The sequence below is a fragment of the Gadus chalcogrammus genome, chromosome 1 (assembly GCF_026213295.1).
Source record: "Gadus chalcogrammus isolate NIFS_2021 chromosome 1, NIFS_Gcha_1.0, whole genome shotgun sequence".
NCBI classification, from domain to species: Eukaryota; Metazoa; Chordata; class Actinopteri; order Gadiformes; family Gadidae; genus Gadus; species Gadus chalcogrammus.
The window spans coordinates 10,009,520-10,021,210 of NC_079412.1; the positions used below are offsets into that span (position 1 = coordinate 10,009,520).

Genomic DNA, 11,691 nt, shown 5'->3' on the forward strand with positions numbered 1-11,691 from the left:
GATTCCTGCAGCCGTCTGTGACTCTTGTCCTTCTTACTTCCTCAGTCCCAGGGCATGGGACCGAGGCTAAGCAGGGAAACAGATGCCCATTTATCAGGAAAGGTCTTCTGAGTCGCAAGCACCAAATCAAGACAATGCCCGCACTACAGTGACCTGGCTGTCTATCTGTCTGTCTGTCTGTCTGTCTGTGTGTCTGTCTGTCTGTCTGCCTGCATATGCAAGTCATTTTCCACACTTAAAAAAAAATAATTTCATATTGAATATTTCAGTGTGTACAGGAGCATACGATTCATCATTCAGTTTTAAATGTATTTGTCATATCTTCAAACCATCTTGCGATTTAATGTTATGTGTTCTCTCGCCCCCTTCTGATTTCATTTCCCTCGTCGGTAAGCGTACGAGCGGAACAATTTCCGAACTTGAAATCATAACACGTGATTATGAAAAGGCCAAAGAAAGAGACGAATGCGACGGGCTTTTCTCTGTGAGGCGAACACACGCTGCGGAGCTTCACGCTGCCGTCTTGTGTCCGGATGCGTCGCGTCCTCCCTAGATGACACTGAGCTGCGGAGCGTCCCCAGACCCACAAGCGGACATGCACAATGAATCAAGGCATGACGTCACCTGAACCAGCCCAGCTCTCTGCTCTCGCTGACGTAGACCCAGAGTCTGGAAGCAGTGGAACATACTGCTCATGAGGGTTTTTCGTCAAAGGTCGTACTCCTGCATACATGCGTGAGTCTGAGGGGTGAAGGGGGGGGGTGTAGAAGATGGTGGATGAGGGCTGGAAGGAGGTGGTGGATTAGGGAGGGAGGGGGACTTCCACACTCAACGTTCCCGTGGACACCTTCCCCGCCCGGCTGAGGGCTGTGCTATTATCAAAGCATGGGAGCATAACTTCCTTTCATTCGCTCTAAGGACACACCCTGCACCCAGAGCGATATAAGGACTCAGGGTAAAGGCAAGGAAATACCAGGGGCTTCTGCGATCATACATCATCTCAGCCTACTCCTGCTTCCCCTCCTCCTCCAAATCCTCCTATATTCCATCCTCCTCCTCCTCCTCCTCCTCCTCCATACCCCCTCCTCCTCCTCCTCCTCCTCCTCCTCTCCTCCTCCATACCCCCTCCTCCTCCTCCTCCTCCTCCTCCTCCTCCCCCTCCTCCTACTCCTCCTCTCCTCCTCCATACCCCCTCCTCCTCCTCCACTTCCTCCTAATCCTCACATATTCCACCCTCCCCCACCTCCCCCTCCTCCCCCTCCTCCTCCTCCCAGCCTCTTCCTCCCACCCGAGCCTCTTTTGTAGTCCTAATTACACACACAGCCATGTTGTCCCTCTCACTCAACATGGTCCTAATGTCATTGTCAGCTCCGTGCCACAAAGTGCTCCGGGCGCGTGTCTGAGGAGCGTCCGGACCGGCACGCATACTGAGGGAGGACTTCAGCAAAACACCACGCTACACCCTAGCATTATGTCGCTCGTCATCCAGGAAAGATTACAAGGTAGGGAGCAGAGCGCTGCTCAAAGGAAGGAGGGACAGGTTGAGGTAACGGACCCAACTGCCACAAGACACGGAGACACTTTCTGAACCAGTTGTTCTTTTCTTCTGCTCCTTACCCCTTAATGAGTTAAGAAGAAGTGTGGGTGGGGGTCAGGTGGTTCAACAAAGAGTGTGTTGGTCCACCTGTCGGCCTCTTTCTGTTCCAGTTTGCGAGGGAGAGAGGGAGGGGGGTTTGGAGGGCTGTCACTAGAAAGGCCTGGGAGGCGGCCCCTCCAGCCTATGGGTGAATGGACACACGCTGCAGGTGCCTAATGAAGGGCCCGTCACACGGAGGGGCCCCCCAAAGGTCACCGTTAGATGTTACCTACAGAGCCTTGTAATCTGCAGACCCCCCCATGCACACACAAACAGAGGGCCGCACGTGTGTGGGTGTGTGTTCATTTGTGTGATTGTGTGTGTGTGTCCGTATGTATGTCTGTGTCTGTTTCTTTTTCATTTGTGTGTTTGTGTTTTACCGGTTCGTCTCAATTTGTGTGTGCGTGCGTCCATATACGTGTTTTCATGTGTGTGTGTGTGTGTGTGTGTGTGTGTGTGTGTGTGTGTGTGTGTGTGTGTGTGTGTGTGTGTGTGTGTGTGTGTGTGTGTGTGTGTGTGTGTGTGTGTGTGTGTGTGTGTTAGGACACTTCTGAGCAACCATATGATTAATCCATAGAGTCTTCAAAAGGGAAGTCCACCCGGGTGTATCACCAGTGGGAGAGTGGAAAAAGTGTGGTTTTTCTGCACAGGGAATAGAGGAATCACCCATTAGCTCATTGGGACGTCTGCCACGGCGTCTGGTGGGAGGGTGGGAACACAAGTAGAGTGCATCCGCTCTCACAGCCAAAACATGCCCCTGCAACCATCAGCCATTTACTAACATGTGCATTCCTTAAGTCGCCTGCCTGCAGATGCAAACAGACAGGAACAATGCACTGGTGGGTCCAGGAAGAGACCGCCTTCAGCCCTGGAGAGAGGGAGAGAGTTCATATGATCCATTATGCGTTTTCTTCCTGCTCTGAGAGCAACAATGCAGTCTCAACGCTGAGGCCTGAGAAAACAACCACTCCAGGCACTAAACGTTCCAAAATAAAAGCGCCAGCCAGCTGACAGTGAGAGAGATATCCCGTGGGAACGGGAACAGGAGCGAGCAGAGGGTGAAATGAGGCGCATCGGCTCTTTACCCTAATCATTAACCATCCAGTCGCCCTCCAGTTCACATTACTTTCCAAGGAATTTATGGCTATTTCAAAGCCTCATCTGTCCTCTTTCCTGGCGTTTAATCCTAGGCCGGACGTTTTAGGTTACTATGGAAACCATATGATCGTCTTCCAAGATCCTGTCTGACATGACAACCATGGAAATCCCTGTAGAAATCTAAGCTAGGCCCTGCGATTATTATCACAAGCACCTTGTCGATCATCCTTAAAATACAACGGTAATCCTATGAAGACCAGGGGTTGGTGGACCCACCTGGGGCCCTGCCCACCGAGGGCACACCGCAGGTCACAGCAAGGGCTGAACCAGAACCTCCCTCTTCAAAGGAAGTCAGGAGGGCACTTTGAAGGAAGATCAAGGATCACTGAGCAGTGGGACCTTCTAAGCTCCAGGCAATCAATGTTGTCCTCAAGAGAACTTGTTATAACTCTGGTCCCTCAGAGTGGTTACGTGGAAGGAAATAGACAAGGAAGCAAGGAAGGAAGGAGGGGAGGCGGGAGGGACGTGAAGAAGAGAGGGAAGGTGAGGAGGTATCCCAATGAAAGTGGATGTCCAATTTTGAACACTGAGTTTTACCCAGCCTTTGAGCGGTCGAGTCCTTTTATCACTTGATTGATTGTGTAAACTGATTGCTTGAACGTAGTCTAAGAAAGCAATGTTTTTATTTTCCATTATTGGTGGGCATCTATTCCATACTTCCTTTGCACCAAAGAATGTGAAGCCCATTTTGATCTCCCCCCCCCCCCAGACACAAGGGTTATTCTGAGACACGTGTTGGAGCTGTTAGATCATGTCTGTGTGCGTGGGGTTCCCCTTTCCCAGACAGCTCTAGCGAGCAGCCATAAATATTGCTGTGAGGTCACCACTAACGTGTAATTAATTTGGTTCCTTGGCAACGAAGGGGGGCCGAGTGTTGTTGTGACAGACCCCCCCGGCCCCCTCCATCAAGTCCATCACCTGTTGGACTCCCGCCAGGCCTGTTAACCCAGGGGAAACCCGAGACAGGACCCCAGTCCTTCTGCAACACATGGGCACTGCTGAGCTACGAGAGGAAAGAAGATGGATTCAGCTGTGTGGGAGTGGATCAATAAATACACCGTGTGTTGACCCTGGTATCATACATGCTCCGTTTGTTGGTTCATTTGTCTGGTGGTTAGGGTGGATTCTGGACTATTTGTTGTTCTACATCGTATGCAGTTAATAAGATATGTTTCCTGCATCTTAAATGGACTACAAATATAAACACCCAAGTATATACAGGAAGTGTAAACTTAACTCCTTTTGTATTATTTTTGATAACATTGATGTTATTCATTTTTGGGCAAAGCCTAAACTTTGATGACTATCTACCCAGAAAGCCTCCCCTTTCTTAAAACAACATTTTGGCTACATATTATGGTATGTAGTTCGTATTTTCCACTCACTCACAGTGATTTCTCCACAACTGGAAAGGGAACACCCTATGGCAGAACTCCATAAACAGAACAATGTAGGTTGGGAAAATAAATCCCTTCTGAACCATTTTTTATAACAATTTAATATATTCAGTCATCAATTAAATATTGGTAATGGACCAAACTGCACTTGTGTTACACTTCTGTCCTCACTTTACCCCCGCCAAACCCTTTCATCTCAGTCTGCCATCGGAAAGCACCAGCCAGCAGTGTTGCCAGATTGGACCAGAATTCCCGGCCAATCTGGCAACAATGCCAGCCATCCCCCCTGCCAAAAGAGCTTGTTTCAGCATACATGTTTCCGTGACACCACTGCAAACTGCAAACTGCAGGGGGTGGCTGCATTGCCCGCTAAGAAAGCACAAACAGGCCTACGTGGAAACTTTCCTCCTGACGAGAATGAAGCCAAACATTGTTTCGCAGATAGGACCTGGGATCCCCTTTTGTAACAGGAAATGAGGTCACTATCAATAAAATACTCGCTAACAGAGCACTGTGAATGCCAAAGAAGCCTGACCCCTTGTGGTGTTGGCTGTCATTACCCCAGGAACAATACAAAACAAGAGTAACCAATAAAGAATGTAGCAATGTGCTAATGGGGAGACTGGGAGGTGACCTCCACATCAGGGTCCTGCGTTTTTGCCACAAGTGACGACTTGATTTGGTTAATTGTCCACAGGGAGTCAAGGCATGCAGAGGAAGTTATTCCACTTCCTTTCCCAGAGTCACCAGTGTTCAACAACCAATCCCCTCTCATATTCTTACTACTTGTGCGTTGTGTGGGTCAGACACACACAAACACACACACACCCACACCCACCCACACACACACACACACACACACACACACACACACACACACACACACACACACACACACACACATACATACACACGCACACGTACACGAAAAAACTCCAACTCCACATTGAAAGCTCTCAAACCCCCTCCATCTGGACTTGTGTTGGCCTGAGGCAGGAACAGAATGGCGGTCAGGAACCCCAACTCCAGCGAGAGCAACTTATCTGATGGTAGGGGCACTGTAAGAGCTGGGCCATTCATCAAAAGCGAGGCGCAGAGAGAGAGTGGTAGAAAGCTGATGGGACAGGACAATACATCCAACATCTGCAATCACTGAGATGGGACATAAGGGTTTTTCTGCTATGGTCTTTCCCTGTCCACATCCACTGGTTTATATCTACTATTCTATTTCTATTTCTGCGTTCCAATGCAGTACCACTAGTTTGATAGATTAACTTGACTTAACACAAACACAGACAATTTGAGCATCCTTGACTGGTTAGTGAGTATAAACAGTCATTAGGTCAGAGATAAGGAGGTGATATGGAGGCTCCTCCCAAGAGTTGAGCACCATTATGGTGGATGCTTTGCTCATCCGGAGGTTACCGGCCCACTAGTGATAAAGCTATAGATAAGGCGTAGAAAAACATGCATCCATTCAACATAAACAAACAGAAAGTGAACGTGACCGGCTGATCCTGAACTCAAAGTGCACACGATGTGCAAACACCACACGACCACTGCCTCTCTGCTGTGTCAGTCATCAAACTTCTCCAGCCAACATATTTTCCATATCATCATTAACCCCCGTGAGTCAAAGGGCTCTCTGTGTGAGATGGAGCCAGATGGGGCTACCCCCCCAGCTGTTGTAAAGTCAAGAGGCTTGTCTACCTCACAGAGCGTGGGCACACCGCCAGTGGCTGAGCTAATAGTACGGCTTTTTATGACCGCATTAAACCCATACAGAAAGGGTAGAAGAGCTTGACTAAAGTGTGAACAGTGAAAGGGAGATTAAGAAGAACCTGTCTGCAACTACGGGCTCTACTTCTGTGTGCTCCTTGTGGTGTTAATGTTGGTTTACCGAGGAGAGGGTGACAAGCTTCTCATTGGACAGGTAAAGCAGAATAAGACACATGTTTTACACAGGTGTGGGGAACACAGTTGGTTTCCTGGTTCAGCTGGGAGCCAATTGGCAAATATGCCGTGCTCTGCCGCTTCTTGTTTAGTTTGAGGTTGTATGTGTTTTGGGTTGGCAATAGCATGTCATATCCTGTCAGCATCTGACCAGTCAGGGGTTGGCTGGACCTTTTCAAACCTGGACGTTGTCGTCGGCAGCATCGATGCTGAGAGGATGAAGATTCATTATACAGGCCAGGAGAATATGCACTTGCATATGCATCACATTCTGGGCAAAGCATTAGAATACCCTCAGTTTCTGTTTTGAAAATGTTCAAACCTTTTTTCATGTTGCATAATGGACTCATAGTTCACATTAAAATGCTATTGACACACAATGCCATATCATAATTGTTTGCATGGCGTTTGGAGACAAGTGGATCCAACCTTGTTATTATCGATGGTGAATGTAAGCCGTTTACATCTTGTATATACCTTGACTATAAGGCCTCCTTTGTTTCCTTTTGCTTATTGAGTGTGAATGGGGCTGAGCTCTTGTGCGCGTGCAGCACAGACTGGACATTATACCGGCATCATGCCTGCAGCATCTGGCTCGCACTGTTTCTCCCTCCTTAAGCTCTACTTGTTCCACCGACGATGGGGGGAGGAATCACATGGCAGATTTATGAATAGTGCTACTTTATAGTAAACTAGGCTGAGTGAAGCAGCACCGATAGCATTTAGTACTGGTGAGAGAGAGAGAGAGAGAGAGAGAGAGAGAGAGAGAGAGAGAGAGAGAGAGAGAGAGAGAGAGAGAGAGAGAGAGAGAGAGAGAGAGAGAGAGAGAGAGAGAGAGAGAGAGAGATTGGTATGGTGTGGCAAACATAACATTTGCATTTTACACTTTTGTAATGGGAGTCCTTTCTGTAGAAAGGAGTTGTTCAGACTTCCCTGTAATAACATCAGCATGTTGCTCATTTTGTGGTTTGTTTGTTTGTTAAATTCTTTCGAATTGTTCACCATCCTCCTTCAGGATATAGACCCTAATTGGGTTCCTCTGGCCATTGAAAAGATACAACAAAAACGAAACAATTGAAACACAATTGGCAGGACACACATGACTCACAGATGGACTGTGGCCAAAACGTCATTTCCATCTCCAAAAAAGGATCTTATCATAATTTTGTCATGAACACAGGACCACCTTAACCCCCCTAGGATTTTAAGATCTGAGTGTTGTTACAGCAACATGGGTAGACATAGTAGGCCCAACTTGGCTTTGCAGGACTAATCTCCAGTCTGTTGTGTTGAAAGCTAGCATATGTAACACAACCTTCTGCTGGTAGAATTGGCAGCCAGCCCCGCTCAGGAAGCCACTTCTTACTGAGGCACTTTGGGAATATAGAGGGGGACATTGTGTCGCTGCTAGCCGCTTCCTGCTATCGGAGCTAAACCAGAGAAAATATGTATCTGGGCCGCTGGTAATACTCTCGCTCAACTGTGTGTGAGCGACACCACAAGGCTGAGCCAATAGAGCGCTGTTCTTCTGAGTCATTGGTACCCTGATAAGATCGCCTGCCCCCAACTGGTTTTGGTATGCCCCCAACTGGTTTTGGTGTGCCCCAAAACTTAGTTTTGGTGTGCAACCCCAAGATTCTCCGCCGCCTAATCTGGCCACAACTAGGGAACATTTCCGACTATGGAAGGTCTAGATAGAAAGTGGAGGCGACCACATTCAAAGAATATAGGGTCAATCTCGTTAGCAGGCAATTACTAGACCTTTAGGATTACAAGCCTTATGAGAGCACACAAAGCATATGGGTATGTAAGTAATAGCATAATGATGATGCGATGAAAATCCTATGGTTGGCCCTTTTTCACATTCCGCAGAACTCATAGGTAGTCTGTTCTTTGTAATTGCTAAATTACCGAGTAAACAAATAATCTAAACATTTGATGAGGTAGCTTGGCTCTCAATTCTCACCCCAGCCCATTTCTGTGTATGGAGCGCTTCAGGATACCGCCTGATGCATTGCAAATTTAGAACTACACCGCCATCTAGTGGTATAATAATTGAATAATGTCATCAGACATTATTCGATTCTTTTCTTATAAATCTTGCTCGGACGGAACGTTCTGTAAACAGACACAGGGCATATTTAGTTGAAGGTTTTAGTAAGACATACACATTGAAACATATCTCTTTTTCAAATGGATTCTTTATTTTAAAGTTTTATATAAAAGAACCTTCATATCCACTTTAGGCAACAGTTAGAATGAGAGTGGCTCTCACAGCTTTAAGGTGAAGTCTAAATGTGTCAGTCGTTTCCCACGTTCACACACAGGCACACATTCTCTCACACACACACACACACACACACACACACACACACACACACACACACACACACACACACACACACACACACACACACACACACACACACGCGCGCGCACACATACATGCACACACATAGTGTATTGGAGTTTGTTTGGTGCAGTGGTCCCAAACCTAAGTCTATTAGTAGACAGCCAGAGACAAAGACTCGACAACGGGCAGCTTGTAATCATGATTTCTTCAGGGACGGTATTATCTTCAAGGCATGTCAAGTAAACACAGAGTACCGGGAAAGATGTCTCGTCTCACAACGACAACGGTGCGACATCGCCTGAGCATGTGGCGGCTGGCGGCATCGGTGAGTTAGGTTTGAAACCACTGCTTTGGTGCAACTCTTTAGCATGAATATATCGATTTATATATTAAGAAAACAAAACAAACAGTCAAATAAAATACATCAGACATCTCATACACAGCACCACATCCTGTGTCAGGCAAGCCATTACAAGAAAGCAACAGCTGGAATTAAAGGCTACACAACAGAGGACTGATTTTGTGTAAGAAGAGTCGGCACACTTCAGTTGAACGGTATATGTAGCTTCAAAAATACACTGAGACAGAGAGAGAAATGGGTTCGCATTGACGCATTAAATGACAAAACACTCCCCCGCATTCACCATTGCAAATGGTGTGCCGTGCAAACGCTACGGTGGTCCTCAGAGAGGCACTGAGAGACCCCAACAGCTCGGCCCCTCGTCAGGGTACACGCCCTGGAAATCACATTGGTTATCATGGTTGTTAAAAACAAAACAAAGAGCTAAGTTGTAAATCTATCACCACAGCACCTTTAGGGGAATAAACATATTGTTATTAATATATCCCTAATTTATATTCCTCATTAATATCACCTCCCCCCTCCCCCCTTACGACCAACACTCTTATACTGCAAATACAAACACATGTTTACAACACGTATACACTCACACTCGCCTGCGCACAGGCACATACGCACGCACACGCTCCAACTCTACCCACACTCATCCATAAAAACAGAATAAATCATACTAAGATTGTTGTCGTGGTTCATCACATATCTTGTTGGTTTTTTTGACAACAGCACACGCTATTGTTTGATTTGACTCTATTGTGTTATTTTCATTCTATGAAATCTGGCTTGGATCAGCGCAAACCGTTGTTACAAGACACCAGGAGTCGTTCGAATCATTTGAAGACTACTGTGATCCTTCGTGTCTTCTTCTCTCCAACATGACGCAAATAACTAGAGGTGGCGTGTGACACACCTCCACGCTGCCGCCAGAAACAGCTCCTGTTTCATTCTGTCCATTCTAAGAAAAACTAAAACACAAAAACAGGCAAGCATGATGACTCACGTCGAACGGATCGCTGTCTTCATCCGCCGGAAACCCACATGACTGAAAGAAGCAGTAGGTCCCCAAGCTGGGTGACGCTTTGCTGGAAAAGCAAAACCAGCGCTTCAGATAAATAATTAGCATTTGCCGGAGCGGCTCCAAGGTAGAAACAGAAGAGGAAATGCGGGCGGGAGGGGGGCGCCTCAGCGCTGATGCTCTCTTCCTGCTTTAACCGGCACCGTGGCCCCTACACACACACACACACACACACACACACACACACACACACACACACACACACACACACACACACACACACACACACACACACACACACGTGTGGCCCTCGCCCTCGTGCGTACAGATCACACTGACCGCTACCGTGGCTCCAACTAGCTCGTCGCAAATGCATATACAGTACACACTAAACAAGTATCTCCAGGATTATTAGGTCTATTGTGAGAGGCGGGCGGGGGGGGGGACACCAACGGCGGCCACTTGAAGAGACAGAGACAGCGAGGCCATGCTGTGACGTCAGGGGAGGGGAGGCCGAATGTAGCGCACCACCACCCTACCTCGGTGCGCGTTCCCAAAACACACAGACCACAGTGCACACAGCTTGATACACTGGATGAAAAACATAGATATAAAGACTAAGGTTGGCAATCACACTTGGCCCAATCCCATTTCTACCCCTTTCCCCTTCCCCTTACCCCTCCCCCTTGTTTTGAAGGGGTAAGGGGAAATGGGATTGGGCCAAAGTGTGATTAAGGCCCAATCCCATTTCTACCCATTTCTACCCCTTCCCCTTCCCCCTTCCCCTTAGCCCTTCAAAACAAGGGGGAGGGGGAAGGGGTAAGGGGTAGAAATGGGATTGGGCCATTATGTCCCCCCTCTGCTCTGTAGTGTTAGACTCTGACTGCCGTAGTTCCCGTATGATTGAGACCCAAGACGGGCGCTACCGCGAGCCTGAAGACTGTAACATTACTCAATAGTTCATTCTTTTCTCCCTTGGCGTGAAATGTGGACATTATTTTTTCAGCCATCAGAGAAAAGCTTATTTTTGTGCAAAACATCTGCAGGTGTGCCGCGCGCTACACCTCGGACGGCGGCGGGGCCACCTCCCCCTGCGCGGCCGAGCGGGCCCCCGCCTGGCACGGCCCCGGGGAGCGGTTGTGCAGCGGGCCGGGGGGCCCCTCCTCCGAGCCCAGGGTCACGACCCCGCCGGTGGCCTGACCGCAGGCCACGCCTCCGCCCTCGCCTCCGCCCTCGCCTCCGCCCTCTCCACCTTGTTTTTGTTCCTCTCCTGCCGCTGCCTCCACCTCCTCCTCCTCCCTCTCCCCTGTCCCTGGGGCCCCCCCCGGGGGCTCCGGGGCCCCCGGCTGCACGGGGGTGAGCTGGTAGTACAGCAGGGAGGCGGAGGGCTCCTCCGGGGGGGGCCCCGTCTCCTGGACGTCGGGGGCCACGCAGAGCACGGCGGGCCCCGGGGGGAAGGAGCCCTGCAGCAGCACCTGCTCCTCACCGGGCTCCTCCCCGGGGCCCGGCAGCCCCCCGGGCCCCAGCGCCGACGCCTCCGCCTCCTCCCGCTCCCGCTCGCGGCGCTCCTGCTCCTCGGCGCTCTGCAGGTGCAGCACGGCCGTCTCGTTCTCCCGCTCCAGGACGTCGCGCTCGGCCAGCAGGTCGTGCACCGCCACCACCGCCTCCGCCTCGCTCTCCTCCAGCTGGAAGGCCCCCGCCGACAGGGAGGAGGAGGAGGAGGAGGAGGAGGAGGAGGAGGAGCAGGGCAGCTCCGGGGACGGGGGCCCGGTGGAGGCGGCGGAGAGGAGCAGGTCGGCGTCGGCGGGGTACTGCTCCATC

At 49.5% G+C, this 11,691-nt stretch overlaps 1 protein-coding gene across 1 annotated transcript in view; it reads right to left on the minus strand.

Moving 5' to 3' along the window:
• Window positions 1-10,928: 10,928 nt before the first annotated feature.
• csrnp2 (cysteine-serine-rich nuclear protein 2) overlaps window positions 10,929-11,691 on the minus strand; it is a 5,673-nt gene continuing 4,910 nt past the window's right edge. The window contains exon 5 of the mRNA XM_056587157.1: window positions 10,929-11,691. This exon is cut by the window's right edge and continues 134 nt beyond it. Coding sequence (XP_056443132.1) covers window positions 10,929-11,691 — 763 coding nt within the window.